The sequence below is a fragment of the Salmo salar genome, chromosome 18 (assembly GCF_965601325.2).
Source record: "Salmo salar chromosome 18, fSalSal1, whole genome shotgun sequence".
Taxonomy (NCBI): Eukaryota; Metazoa; Chordata; class Actinopteri; order Salmoniformes; family Salmonidae; genus Salmo; species Salmo salar.
The window spans coordinates 26,439,933-26,456,088 of NC_138308.1; the positions used below are offsets into that span (position 1 = coordinate 26,439,933).

The following is a 16,156-nucleotide window of genomic DNA, read 5'->3' on the forward strand; positions in this document are numbered from 1 at the left end:
TCCACCCCTCCCATTCCCATTTATATATTTTCACACCCCTGAAATATTGTTTCAAATGCATGTTTATGTAAGTGTGATAATTAGACCTCAGTGGAAATACTGTTAGCAGTCATGGTGATGGTTATTGGGAAGAAAAATATATATATCTTCAACGTTTGTAGATGGACTTGATATTTCACAAATGTAAATGTATGTGAACCAGCACTTTTGATTGAATTGTCCTGATATGATAATTGGTAGGCTTTTCATGGTCAGCACCATGTTTTGACTGGGAGTTTATAACTGTAGTCAGATAGGTACTGTTTGTAAATAAGTAAGGGAGAAACTTTTCAATACAGAGGATCAAAACCTAATAACTTAATCTTCTTCTGCAACACTATCTTTTTTTCTCCTGAAGAAGACCTTTACTGAGTGATGGATGCATTTTAAGGAACTACTGGTTCAGTTTTTCCAGGTAAACACATTCTGAGGTAGTGAGGTGGCTTGATCTGGAAAAAAATCGGATCAAACGGCTGCTATCATGTTCGTTTTAATTCTTTGTTTTTCAAGCTGTCATGTCTGGGATTGGAACCACGCATCGTAATATCCATGGCTTTGTTTTGCTTCATCACATACTCCTAAACAGCTATATGACATTGTATATAATATTGTAGTTCAAAGGCACGATGGTGCAGTAATCTGCTTTTGTTTCTGCTGGCTGTCATCTGTGGGGGGATATACTTGCCAGCCCCCCTCCCTCTACCAGGTAGTAGTATACAGTGTGCCTTTATCCACTCTGCTCATAGCCAATGATCTGAGCTATGGCTTTCCTGGCCTTGGGCCTGTAAAATGGATATTGTTCCTCTCCTCTGCTGCAGTCAGCTGAGTGCTTCATTATCCAGAAATGCACAGTACACTGTCCAACACAACACAGATACACTCTGTAGATCAGATAGCACTGACCAATAGGATAGAACTGCTGTCAATAATAAATACTGTATAGCACACTAAGGCAGAGCAGATCAGCAGCTGGCTAGATTGGATAGAGAAAGCAGACAAAAGAGCTGAGGCAGATGTATCTGATCATTCAGCTCAGGTCATCTGATGGATCAACACTAACAGAGTCAGAGAAGATGGGCTGTTAGACAGACAGACAGACAGACAGCAGTGGCTAGACAGAAAATGGATTAGACACCTATGGATTTGACCAGACACGCAAGATGACACCCTCACAGATGATTTACTTCTGTTTGGTGATTGAAGTCGATGGCAGCTTTGACATGTTTATATTTATGGGATACATGTACACTGTACAGCAGATCATGCCTGTGTTGTAGGAAATCAGTGGGCGGAGACTGCCCTCTATTGGTGGCTGTGTTGTAACACTGCTGCAGGGAAGGTTGACTCTTCATCATTTTAATTAAGGTGAAAATTAAATCACACTGTGGAAATACCATGGGTCATACCAAAGAAGTGTGTGTGTGTGTGTGTGTGTGTGTGTGTGTGTGTGTGTGTGTGTGTGTGTGTGTGTGTGTTCTTTGCAATATCTTGGTGATTGTAGCTTAATGTTTATTCAGTACACAGTATGGGAGGATTATGTTGCCAATGTGGAATAGACGTTGAATTGATGTCTGTTCCCAGTGGAGTCTTTTCTGACTGCTAACACACTGCAGCGTCACTGTCACAATGGTATAAATGTAATCGATTGGTTTCCATAATCCTGTAATGTTCAAATGCACCTTGGTTTTAAACAGGTTATTCTTTTGTCATCATGGTGGCTTCAAATGTTCATCTATGCAATACATTTCTGTGTAGGTACTTATCCTATTGGTAGTATTGTAATCATGTGATGTAATCATGTGAAATTTGAAAACATTGCTGTCAGTTCGCCACTTCATACCACCTATAGTGTTCAATGTCTTTCCTTTGCTGTGGATAACTTGTTTGTAATCTACACATGTGCAGTGTGTGTATAAGTCATAATACCCACTGAGTATTTCCTTTGGATTCATGTGAGCTAACTAATATTATTCATGCATATGTGTGTGTATCAATTTCTATAGTGTGTCTGTGTCTGACTGTGTGAGAACTGAGGAGCTACAGGAGTTGTGATTTTGCCCAGATATACCGGTCTGCCTTTGGCTGAGGTTCTCACTCTGTATGCCTTGAACAGAGGGAGGGGAAGATGGCTGGACTGGATTTGTATTGGATGGAATAGAAGAGGGGGAAGGATCATGAAAGGTAGGAGGGGTGAGGAGAATGGACCATCTATCTTTCCCAATCTCTCGATCTGTGTTTACAACTAAAGGGTGGAGAAGTGTGAGGAAGAGATACAGAAGGGGAGGGAGAGCAAGTGAGGGAAAGGGAAGGAGAGGGGGAAATGGAGTGAGAAATAGAGAGAGTGTAAGAGAGGGAGAGATTGATAGCTTGTCAGGACTCAGTAGCTTCCTGTTTCTACACTCTACATTATACCTTTCATTTGGACCCTGTCCAACCAACAGGAATAGCAGCGTGTGAGGGGAGAGCTTCCCCTGCCCTGTCGGAAACAGGCTCCTGCCCAGAAAACAAACACACACAATTACACACACACACACACACACACACACACACACACACACACACACACGTGTGCTGCGGAGAGGACTGTCGACGCAGGGGTGCATCATGAAGGTGAGTTCTACTCACTCAAAGAAAGCCAAATCATTTCAGAGGTCAGCAGCTATTGTTTCACTTGGGACGTTTCATCTTTTAGCTCACGTTCATGTGTCAGCTTACGTGGGATTGTGTTGTAGCTCGCAATGAGACTTTGAAATTTAAAACAGGTGAATGTGTTTTTGGCTGTGAACAGTGTTGTTCTCTGAGCTTTTGTTGCTACAGTATGTACGTACGATATGCTTAGCTAAGAGTTCATTGATCTTAGTGCAAACTGTACATATGATTTGCTTGCCTTTTAAGTACTTCACAACACCACTGGGTTGTAGTTTTTGATGAAGACATTGAAAATAGGTGAGGGATTTGGGCTCTTCAGTAGTTGGGGGCTGGGATGTACAGTATAACGTTGAGGGGAAGGCAGTGTTGCTGAAGGTGCTGCTGGGTTGTTTGCTTGAGGATGAAGTTACACTAAAGATTGCTGTGAAGGCATATATCACTAAATTACTGACATAATTCAGTCATGACATGAAACAGCTCACAGTTTCATGCTAAACAACATTCCAAGATTTCAAATGTGTATAAGGTTGGTGGGTGAAAACTTTAATGAGGATTTGGGAATGCTGTTGATTTCCATATTTGTCAAATGTTTTTGGAATTTGGTGTGGTTCCAGTCATTTTGTCATATTGTTGTCACATTGCGGACGACAACTCTGAGATGCTGAGGATGTTTGACCGGGGATACAGGGTTGAAGGGTTTGTGTAGGTATTTTTTACAACCTCTTTGGGGGGTGTCACAGCTCACTTAGCAGTAAGGGAAGGCGCAAAGTGCAGCAACTCTCCCTCGCATCAGCCGTCACTCTTTCAGCACCGCTGCACAAAACAAACTGACAACTGAAGCATGCAGCCAATATGACACGGGCTGACCTGCTATTCTGCCTGTGGGGAAATGAGTGGAGGGGGAGGGGTTTCTCTCTAAATTCCACTCGCAGACATAGAGCGTGCCAACGCGCGCACACACACACTGAGCTAACAGAACTCATCCAGCAAAAGCCCATAGGAGAGGGAAGCCAGAATTACTTGGAGTGGTACCCATGGAAACATCACCACTGGCTCACCTCTGCCTCCTCAGGTAGTTCCATATCAAATTGTATTGGTCACATACATGTGTTCAGCAGATGTTACTGCGAGTGTAGTGAAATTATTTCGCTTCCAGTTCTGACAGCGCAGCAATATCTAACATGTAATCTAACAATTCCACAACAACTACCTAATACACACACATCTAAGTCAAGGAATGGAGTAAGAATATATACATATACATATAAATATATGGATGAGCAATGACAGAGTGGCATAGGCAAGATGCAATAGATAGGATAGAATACAGTATATACATACGAGATGAGTAATGCAAGATATGTAAACAGTATTAAAGTGACTAGTGTTCCATTTATTAAAGGGGCCAATGATTTCAAGTCTGTATGTAGGCAGCAGCCTCTCTGTGTTAGTGATGGCTATTTAACAATCTGATGGCCTTGAGATCGAAGCTGTTTTTTCAGTCTCTCGGTCCCAGCTTTGATGCACCTGTACTGACCTCGCCTTCTGGATGGTAGCGGGGTGAACAGGCAGTGGCTCGGGTGGTTGTTGTCCTTGATGATCTTTTTGGCCTTCCTGTGACATCGGGTGCTGTAAGTGTCCTGGAGGGCAGGTAGTTTGCCCCCGGTGATGTGTTGTGCAGACCGCACCACCCTCTGGAGGTGCAGTTGCCGTACCAGGCGGTGATACAGCCCGACAGGATGCTCTCAATTGTGCATCTGTACAACAATGCAGTTGGTGGGGTCAGTTTATGAGATCAGTTGGCGGGGTCAGTTAAGGATTACATTGTTACTTACGGCTTACAGTCTCTGAGGATATGAGTAACATATCTTAGTCCCACACACTGGCAGACTGTTTGTTTAGCAGGGTTTTCCAAACTCCATCCTGTCCCTTGGTGCACGTATTGTTGTTTGCCCCAGCACTACACAGCTGATTCAAATAATCAACGCTTGATGATGAGTTGGTTATTTGAATCAGCTGTGTAGTGCTTGGGCCTCAGCACTGAGTTTGGGAAACCCTGGTTTATGGCACAAGTGTCACAGTGTTTGTTTTTGTGTGTCTGGGAAGCAAACTGAAATTCTAATATTGTTTTCGCAGACCTCATGCTGTGAGATGGTTCCCTTGGCAGAATTCTGTCCTATTGTCTGAATCTTATTTCAGACTCATTCTGCGGACTGGTGTAATATGGAAGCACTAGTATGCAAAGCTTTACGTAGTATGCCACGCAAAGCTTTACATAGTATGCCACGCAAAGCTTTACATAGTATGCCACGCAAAGCTTTACATAGTATGCCACGCAAAGCTTTACGTAGTATGCCACGCAAAGCTTTACGTAGTATGCCACGCAAAGCTTTACGTAGTATGTCACGCAAAGCTTTACGTAGTATGTCACGCAAAGCTTTACGTAGTATGTCACGCAAAGCTTTACGTAGTATGCCACGCAAAGCTTTACGTAGTATGCCACGCAAAGCTTTACGTAGTATGCCACGCAAAGCTTTACGTAGTATGCCACGCAAAGCTTTACGTAGTATGCCACTCAAAGCTTTACATAGTATGCCACTCAAAAATACGTTTTTACATATGTCAACTATTAAAGGAACTTTGATTGCACAAAATAACCTTTTCAAATCACGACCGCAACATAAGAGCCTCTTAAACAATGTCTTACTTTATTGCTTACGTCACTTCTAACACAAGGGGACGGACTCTCCCCCTCCTCTACCCAAGTGCATTAGGTCACACAGTGCTCTGGAGATCATATATCACAAGGATTGAATGAGCGGATGGGCTGACCACGGACCAGTTATGGTCAGGAGCTCGGAGGTCTCTGTGAGCCTGTAATGGCCAAGCTGGTGCTGCAGGCTGCAGCCTATAGGGGCTCCACGAGGGAGGGACTGGGACGGCAACAGTGCTACCATCCCTGGCTGGACCAATGATACTGCAGCATGGAGAGATGCATCATTGATCATCCCCCTCCAAAATGTCCCTTAACTGGACTAAACTAATGGTGCCGCTACAAAAATAATGAGATCTAATAAGTGTGCACTGTCGGATTTATAAAAACATTAATTACTGCATGTCCCTTTATTAGATTATATGCAAAGGGAAATGGTTTTGAATTGTGTTTGAGATAGCTTGGTTGATGCTTGAAAGTGATTTATTTGATCAGATATTCTACCTTCTCTCTCCATTCTTCTACCAAAATGGAATTTCTGATCATCTGGCAGGGCATTTACCCATCTTTTTCTCAATTACTGGAAAACATGGAAACATTTTGCCATTATCCGCAATAATTTCATGTCACACATGCAAACACGCGCACAAGGACAAAGACACACACACACACACTTTCCACTAATTGGTCTTTGGATCTGAAAAGAAGATCAGAGTTTTTTTGCTTGTCTAAGCACATCCATATAGACAGACAAATAGACACTAACATAACACATTTCCCTAATGCAGAATGTGTAAGTTATTTAGCTTGCAGAGTGTGTCCGAGTCTCTTTTAGTATGTGGCTTGGAGCAGTAGTGATGGGAGTTTACGCACCCTCTAAATCAGACAGCAATTCACAGATCAGTCCTGGCAGTGCAATTGTAAATGGTGCCGATTCCACGGTAAAGACGGCTCCTATGGAGAGTGTTGGATGGTGACATGCCCATGGCAACATTATCAGAAAGCACAGCATTGATTTCCATTGTTACGTAGATCATACATAACTTAACATTTCTGTGTCACCAGAGTATTTTAGCTTCATGGATAAATTATTAGACTATTAGTGATTTAAATATATGGGTACTTATTGTTGGAGCCAAAGCACAGAGAGAGAGAGAATCTGTCTGGACATTTTAATTCACGGGCAATAAAAATAAAACACCAGGTGAAAAACCTAGCTGTTTTTTTTTAGATTCTGAACTGTGAGATGGTTCCCTTGGCAGAATTCTGTCCTATTGTCTGAATCTTATTTCAGACTCATTCTGCGGACTGGTGTAATATGGAAGCACTAGTATGCAAAGCTTTACATAGTATGCCACGCAAAGCTTTACATAGTATGCCACGCAAAGCTTTACATAGTATGCCACGCAAAGCTTTACGTAGTATGCCACGCAAAGCTTTACATAGTAAATTTCAAATCCCACATTAGGAATGTGACATATCTTTTTAACCACTTGAGGAACATTGCCAAGGTGTGACCGTTTCTCTCTCATGCTGATACAGAGAGACTCATCCATGCTTTTATTACAAGCAGGCTTGACTACTGTAATGCTCTCCTGTCTGGTCTACCCAAGAAAGCCATTGGGCAAAACATACAGAATTCTGCAGCACGGGTACTGAGCAAGACCAGACGGAGAGCACACATTACACCGGTGTTAAGGTCTCTGCACTGGCTGCCGGTGAGTTTTAGAATTAATTTTAAGATTCTTCTATTGGTTTTTAAATCAATCCACGATTGTGCACCCCATGCTTTTAAGGTATGTACCCAGTAGGTCCCTCAGGTCCTCTGGCACTGTCCTTTTAACTACCCCAAAGCTGAGGACCAAGAGGCATGGAGAGGCAGCCTTTAGTTATTATGCCCCCAGCCTCTGGAAAAGCCTGCCAGAGAACCTGAGGGGGGCCGAAACTGTGGACCTTTTTCGCTTCACTTTTCCTTAGGGTGATTTTTAATCATTCAGTTTTTGTTATTCTTTCATTTTCTATCCTCTTATGTTTGTGTTGTAAAGTTGTTTTATTTTCATTGTTTATTTGTTTTTTCCTGTGAAACACATTGCGTTGCCACATTTGCCATGTCTGAAATGTGCTGTATAAATAAAGCTTGATGATTTGAATATAATACTCGACAGATATGCAGAGAGAGAGAAGCAGGAAGAAGCATTAGAAGAACTGTAGGATATATACTACTTCTACTGTAAATGGAGAACACTGATAGCTTACTGTAGCCGACAAAACTGGTGTTTCTGCACCATCATACAGTCATTTTTTATTTATTTGAAGTGTTCGAGGCTTTTATTATATTCTATTCTGACATCTTTGTCAGAGTCCTCTGACAAAGATGGTGGTTAATTGGTCCCTTGTCTAGGGGAAATGGCCTGCTTTCTGTCAGTGCAGCAGTTCTGAAATTCCTGTTGCGTTGTTCCCATCATGTTCGTGCTCCACCAGCTGTCCTCTGGTCGTGAAAGCCCCAGGCTGAGGCTTCCCAGGGATGAGGGGAAGGGTCCCAGTGTCTGGAAAACTAGTCTGCTCCCATCTGGCATTAGAGGTGTCTGGAGCCTCAGATTTCATGTTGCTCTAATGGAGGCTTAATTGACTTATTGATCTGGAGGGGCCTGGATGCGATCAATGGGCTGGGCTGCCTGCAAGGCAGGGAGCAGGTCCCAGCCCTTCAGATTAAAGTAGATGCGATCTTTACCAGTTACCACTCCAAGAGATAGTGGAGAGAGGGAACATGTTCCTGACAAATTCTCAGGGTATTGATACTGTTTTTTCTATCTTGTTGATTGCATTTTTACCACTGGAGCCATTCTCTAGCTACCTGCACCTTTTTGGCCAAATTGTTTTTTTCTTTTTCTCTTTTACCCTCTCTCTGTTTTCCCTCTTTCCAATAATGTTTTCTAATTTCATCTCAGGTTTCTGGTCTGTATTGATATGGCGATATAATGAATACATTCCAATTAATAAAGAGGAAGATGATAATAGAAAGAATACTACAAAAAGAAAAGCATATCTGCCATTTTTTCCCTTGTCATCTTTCCCTGATTTAAAATATTTCCACCTTCCTTCTTTATCCCATAACATCCTGTGGAGTGTAAATCATTGTGGGGAGATGTAGTGAGTTCCAAGGGAAACGCCAGCGTTTGTCTTCTGACCTTTCTGTGTGAAGGCGGTATTGGAAAGGTCAGGGAAAAGGTCTCACTCAAATTTCAGCCAGAGAACCATAGCAATTATCGACTTGACTGCTTGACTGGCATTGACAAGGAGAGGCATCACAAATATGATGGCTGGCTCATGGATATTGAATAGTTACAACTGATTGTTGATAATTGTTATTAGCGTCCTCACCTCACATTTCCAATGTTAATGTTCCTTTAGGAGATTCCACATAAAGATCCACTCTGGTGATAACTTGGGTTGGTGCAATTGAACATGCTATAGTCAAAGAACCATTAGAGCTAAACAATATGCATTCTAAACACCCATTACTCCATTGTGTAATTGGCTGTTTTAATCACTGGGTCACATGAGTTCCAATAACCAATCACAGACAGCAAAGCTCCTCATGTTGGAACCTATGCAGCACATTTGTCAGTCACTGGCAGATAGCTAGCTCACGCCAGGGAAGAAGGACAATCCACTCTTATTGTAGCCACAAAGTTCAAGGCTGACCGCGGTACTGCCGGCATTGTTTGCAGAAAACAGGATCCCCTATTAAAGGGAATGAGGAAATGTCAATCTTCATGTAAAAAAAATAAATAAAATCAAAGACAATCATGGTATCAATTATTGCTTCTATTACACCAGGTGTATGTCCTGATTATTAAAAAAATTGAACACAGAGGGAGTTATAAGTATAATTTAGTTGCTAATGGCAGCCTGCAGTACCCCGGTTTGCCTTCAACTTGAGATACTCAATGAGAGGGGGCAGCACTGAGCTAGCCTGCAACGTCATTTCCTGGATTAGCTCCAACTGCACATGTAATGTTTCTATGAGACGCCATCTTAACCTGACTTCCTTGGCTTCAAATGTACATTTTACCTGTTACATGTTAGTATTGAAATCCTAAATTACTTCTCAGAGTGTAGACTGGAGTCTAGTACCCAGTGAAAACATGACACACTGGATCAAGGAGGATGATGGATAATATTGGCAGGACTCAAACAATCAGAGCTAACCTTCAGGCCCAGTCCCGATGGAGTGAATAGATCGCAACACAATCCCCTGATGATTGGGGATTGATAAATGCTGCAGCCGTTATGTAATGCCTCTGCACAAATTGCCAACAGATTGAAACTGGGCGTTCCTCTTGTTTGTTTTATTGGGGATAATGCATTAGGAAAAGAACAGTGAGTCAGGTCTCTAAAGCCTTGTTCACATTGGCAGTTTGAAGTGACTCAAATTCCTTTTTTTTTTTTTGGCATATCCGATTCAAATTAGTTGTTTTTCCTGCGGTCTGGACAGCCAAAAAGCACATTGATTTCAAAAACAAAACTGATTTGAGCATTAAGGCTCGCAGTGTGAAAAAGGCTTAAGATAAACAGTAAGTTGAGTGACAAGCAACATGCCATGTGGCCAATGCTAACTGTTGTGTAGCAGGTTGATCATAGCCAATCTCACCATAACAGTTTATGATCAAAGGTGTTACAGTGATTTCCGATAATATCAGAAGATGTGTAGGCTTATATAGGACTTTCAAGTATAAGGATTTTTTTTCTCAAGGGTTTTCCCCTCCAAATGAGCCCTGTTCAACTAAGCTGTAACTACAATTTGTGTATCAGAGCAGTTCTTCTGGTTAGGCTTCTTATCTTTGAATCCAAAATTCCCCTTGATATTCCATCCCGATCCCTCCCCTCTGCTTGTCTTGATGAGATGAGCTTGAGGGTTCATTGATTGGTTCAGCTATGTGACTGGCCCTCAGATTGAACCTGACATACCTGGCAAATAGCCACACCAATACAGATATCATAAAGCTTGCTTGAATTGCCATGTAAATCATGGTCCTTTTGAAACGGTTCTTGGTCTCGTCCTCTGCAACATTTCTGAAGTCGCACTGTTGTGTTGAGGTATTACACAGTCCTCTGAGAGGCTTTTAAACAGCTTTTGGACAAAATGATTCATTCTTAACCAACATGACTTGAGCAGCTCTGTACTTCTAGGTGGAAATATTCAGGGGCTTGGAAAATGTATACCTTTTGCACTGAAAGTATCTTTTCTGGGCCATCAGCACACATGAATACAGTTTGTCATTCATTCTGGAGATGGAAAAGTAGTGAAAGACCATGCATCCCAGAGTGCTTAGCCTTGATGTGCTGAGTATGTGCAGAGACACATCCAGCTGACAGGACACACTGTCCTGGCATAACTCACTGGCTCTGGGGACCTTCACACTGTCATGTACAGAGTTGGTAAAGTACTGTAGTGAAACAGCACTGTGTGATGGGAATGGCTGTAGAAAGCCAGGTAATAAGAAGACAGGAGCCAGGAGACTGAGGAACCAGACACTGTTTGGACGAGGTGGTGCATTTGCCAGCACTTTATTGCAGGTGTCAGAGATGCGCACACAGAAGAATACTTTGTTTTTTATGTTAGTAGTCTAGGGAGTAGTTCAACAGCCTTAATGTTGTGAATCCACCCGCTAGTAAAAAGGTATGTTGATTATACAGTGCATTCAGAAAGTATTCAGACCCCTTGACTTTTTCCACATTTTGTTACATTACAACCTTATTCTAAAATGTATTAAATAAAACACACAATACACCATAATGACAAAGCAAAAACAGGTTTTTAGAAATGTTTGCCCATTTATTAAACATAAAAAAACAGAAATAGTTTGTTTTACATAAGTATTCAGCACCTTTGCTATGAGACTCGAAATTGAGCTCAGGTGCATCCTGTTTCCATTGATCATCCTTGAGATGTTTCTACAACTTGATTGGAGTCCACCTGTGGTACATTTAATTGATTGGACATGATTTGGAAAGGCACCCACCTGTCTATATAAGGTCCCACAGTTGACAGTGCATGTCAGAGCAAAAACCAAGCCATGAGGTCGAAGGAATTGTCCGTAGAGCTCCAAGACAGGATTGTGTCGAGGCACAGATCTGGGGAAGGGTACCAAAAAAAGTCTGCAGCATTGAAGGTCCCCAAGAAGACAGTGGCCTCCATCATTCTTAAATGGAAGACGCTTGGAACCACCAAGACTCTTCATAGAGCTGGCAACCTGGCCAAACTTAGCAATCAGGGGAGAAGGGCCTTGGTCAGGGAGGTGACCAAGAACCCTATGGTCACTCTGACAGAGTTCCTCTGTGGAGATGGGAGAACCTTCCAGAAGGACAACCTGCAGCGCTCCACCAATCAGGCCTTTATGGTAGAGTAGCCAGACAGAAGCCACTCTTCAGTAAAAGGCACATGACAGCCCACTTGGAGTTTGCCAAAAGGCACCTAAAGGACTCTCAGACCATGAGAAAGAAGATTCTCTGGTCTGATGAAACCAAGATTGAACTCTTTGGCCTGAATGCCAAGCGTCACGTCTGGTGGAAACAGTGCACCATCCCTATGGTGAAGCGTGGTGGTGGCAGCATCATGCTGTGGGGATGTTTTTTAACGGCAGGGACTGGGAGACAAGTCAGGATCGAGAGAAAGATGAACGGAGCAAAGTACAGAGATCCTTGATGAGAACCTGCTCCAGAGCTCTCAGGACCTCAGACTGGGGCAAAGGTTCAACTTCCAACAGGACAACGACCCTAAGCTCACAGCCAAGACAACGCAGGAGTGGCGTCGGGACAGGTCTCTGAATGTCCTTGAGTGGCCCATCCAGAGCCCAGACTTATCCAGACCGAACATCTCTGGAGAGACCTGAAAATAGCCGTGTAGCGACACTCCCCATCCAACCTGACAGAGCTTGAGAGGATCTGCAGATTGGGAAAACTCTCTAAATACAGGTGTCAAGCTGGTAGTGTCATACCCAAGAAGATTTCAGTTTTTAGTTATACATTTGCACAAATTTCTTAACTGTTTTTTCTTTGATTATGGGGTATTGTGTGTAGCTTGAGGGGGGGGGGGAATATTTAATACATTTTAGAAATAAGACTAACGTAACGAAATGTCAAGGGGTTGAAATATTTTCCGAATACACTGTATAATAATTTATTGTTGTTAATAATAGTTGAGGTATGCTATTTCTTGTTCCATTGGCTGCAGCAGTTGTATGGATTTCAATTGAATCATCTTTAAAGTCCTTGAACAACTCTATGCACAAGGACTACATTGAACAATTTACAGAAAATTTCACAAAAACACATTTTCTGGAAGAACTGTGCAGATGCAAATTTTGGTAACACAATTACATTAAAATTGTCATTTTTTATAACAGAATAACATCCCTGATCTGTACTACACAGAAATGCATAATTATGGATATGAGTGTCATTCTCTTCATGGTGATGTATCCTGAATAGGTACACAAAGATATAAATATGTAATATCCTCCTTTGCATATTTGGGTATTATTCTACACACTGGCTATTATTTTAATGAGCTCCGCCCCCAAAGCAGATAACGTTTGGTTGGTCTGGACCAAATCTGAACCAATCATAGACGTCTATGTTCCACAAGTTTGGACATCACAGTAGAGTACTGTACTTTACTGACCTATACTCTACTTTTCTGTACTGAGCTGTTTGGGCCAAATGAAGGTCAGTGTGGAACGGACCAAAAAAAATGCAATCTCAGAGAGAGAGAGAGAGAGAGAGAGAGAGAGAGATTTCAGCGTTTTACTGAGCCGGGGGTGGGGAGGCTGATTACATTTCACATACCCCCATCCCTCAGCGTTTTACTGAGCCAGGGGTGGGGAGGCTGATTACATTTCTCCAGCCCCATCCCTCAGCGTTTTACTGAGCCAGGGGTGGGGAGGCTGATTACATTTCTCCCGCCCCGTCCCTCAGCGTTTTACTGAGCTGGGGGTGGGGAGGCTGATTACATTTCTCCAGCCCCACCCCCTGAGCGTTTTACTGAGCCGGGGGTGGGGAGGCTGATTACATTTCTCCAGCCCCGTCCCTCAGCGTTTTACTGAGCCGGGGGTGGGGAGGCTGATTACATTTCTCCAGCCCCGTCCCTCAGCGTTTTACTGAGCCGGGGGTGGGGAGGCTGATTACATTTCTCCAGCTCCATCCCTCAGCGTTTTACTGAGCCGGGGGTGGGGAGGCTGATTACATTTCTCCAGCCCCGTCCCTCAGCGTTTTACTGAGCCGGGGGTGGGGAGGCTGATTACATTTCTCCAGCTCCATCCCTCAGCGTTTTACTGAGCCGGGGGTGGGGAGGCTGATTACATTTCTCCAGCTCCATCCCTCAGTGTTTTACTGAGCCGGGGGTGGGGAGGCTGTTTTATTGTTTCCACTGCTTTAAATGTATCATAAATGAAGCTAATTTAAGTTGGGTCGGTTACTGCCTTGGTGAGCTATATTATTTAGGTAAAGTCAACCTTAGCAAAACTGTTACAGACCTCTGCATATAAATGGTTTATTTACATAGTAACGTTGTTTTTGACCTTTTCAAATGATCTCTCTTTGTGTTCCTTTGAAACAGCATGAATATATGTTGATACATAACATGCATATAACAACATGTATGAGGACTTTCCTGTGGGTTCACCCAACAGAGGTCCTTCCCTTTGTCCTTGGTGCAATGGATAACTTAATATCCACTGAATAATGTAATATAACTCTTCTTAACATAATAGCTTTTCAGTAGTAACAAAATAAAGCCAGATATTACATTATCCATTGCTTGATAGCTGTACACCTGACTGTTTCTTACTGTAACTATCCCTCTACCTTAGGTGATCTACAGCTACGGTAATTCCTTTTCCTTAGTTGTTGTGAGTTATACCATCAGTTTAATTTATTCCACTTCGCTCTCTTATAGTTACACCTCCCTCAAAGAGGTGCAAGATCTGAAGCTTTGCCTGTTACTTTTGGGTAGAGGGGCCATTTGTAAAAATGTGACGTCCTCAAAGCATTATTCAGGAAGCGGATTTAGCACCAACCTTCAGATATTTAATGAAACTCAAAGGTTTTTTATTTCCAGGCTATTTATAATTCAAGACCAAGCTTCTCTTTGATTGCACTGTATGTGCAATCTATCTCATTTTTATTTTTGGTCCTCAGAAGAACCTGAAGTTGTGAAGTTTTCTTTTCAAATCAATCTATCTTACACAGTTTTGGTGTCTTATCAGTGTTTTACACATTATCCACACTTCTGTATGTCCCCTGTGTGTGAACTGTCTATATGTAGAAGGTAAACAGAGTTCTTACACCACTATGCATCAAGAGTCTGTTGTTTAGGGAAATCCATCCAATCCTTTCACCCTGGTGCCTTCGTCAGTGTTCAGCATGAGTCTCTGCAACCACATCAGTCTACCAGAGACATGACCTGCTCTTTAACAAATACCAAGCCGTTAGATGTCAGGAACGCCTGTACTCCTCAACTATCCCAACTAAACTACAAGGAATGATCCTCTTACTAAAGTACAGATGAGAAATGATATAGTATATAGTTATACTCTGGTTCTTTTTTGTCTGCACAATATGCCAAGTTTGATAAGAAATCCTCCTCTTCGTTATACATCATTACTACTGTACTAGTGTCTGAAAGAATGGGAAAGTAAGGTGTGGTCAGCAAAGCTTCTATTGAAACAGAGTAATATTTCCAATCTAACTCAGTACTGGCACCTTTCTGAGCACTTATGTATAACAGTGTATAACTCAACTTTTTTCTTACACGGTTTAATATTTATACAATCTAATTTCCCCTGCCCTATTATTTTCCATTACAAGCTGGTGAGCGATGGCAGTTCTTCATAGAACAGCTGTGCTCATAACAGACAATGAGTCTCTTGAGGCACACTGAATATTAACTCTCTCTCTCCACTATTTCCATAAGGATGAGCAGTTTCTGTTGCAGATCTCTGCATCATTTCATAGGTAACAATGTTTGTGCGGGCATGCGTTATGTCCATGATGTAAGGTTATGGTAAAGGCACTGTGGTAGACCAGCCTTGTGGGTGGTAGGTATAGAACTCTGTGTTGAGTGCTCTCTGAGGCTTGATGAAGGAATATTGTAGGTTACTGAACCCTCTAGTACAGAACCAATATGCAGGCTGTCTGTTAATCACTTCTGGGAGCCACATATAGATTAAAGCATGCCTTTCTGCTTTGGTTTTTAGTGAATGCAATTAGCTTGTTACAAATGTGACCGACCCAAGAAGCTCATTTAAATTATACAACTTCCATGAAAACATCAAGAAATCGCTGACTGTCAGGCCCTATCGGTTTGGATCATCACTTGAAGCTTTATGCTGAAAGAAAAAAAAATCTGGTTTGTTGCGGGCATACACTGTAGACACCTTTCTTTCTGGGATAGCTGTATACAGATTAACTATCTTAATTTGATCACTCTGTCATCTCAAATGTATAGGTGTATTCAAAGTTTAAAAAGGCTTCTAAAGTTTGTAATTTCCACTTTAACATTTCTGATGTGATTTGCCCTCATGAAAAATCTATCAACCCCTATAAAAATTACCATTAATTATAATTCAGATAAAACATTTCTTGTTGCTGCAGAGTAATTTTCCTGCTGTGAGAAACTGGCCAAATTAAGATGGCACATTTTATACGTGCTAAAGTGTACAGGGGACAGGCTTTTCCAACGCCTGTGCTGTA

General features: G+C 42.2%; 1 protein-coding gene across 1 annotated transcript in view; it reads left to right on the forward strand.

Moving 5' to 3' along the window:
• Positions 1-2,284: 2,284 nt before the first annotated feature.
• The window catches only part of LOC106577123 (inactive phospholipase D5), a 54,285-nt gene continuing 40,413 nt past the window's right edge, over positions 2,285-16,156 (forward strand). Inside the window, exon 1 of the mRNA XM_014154873.3 lies at positions 2,285-2,649. Within this exon, the coding sequence (XP_014010348.1) occupies positions 2,644-2,649 (6 nt within the window). The 5' untranslated portion in view covers positions 2,285-2,643. The remainder of the gene's footprint in view (positions 2,650-16,156) is intronic.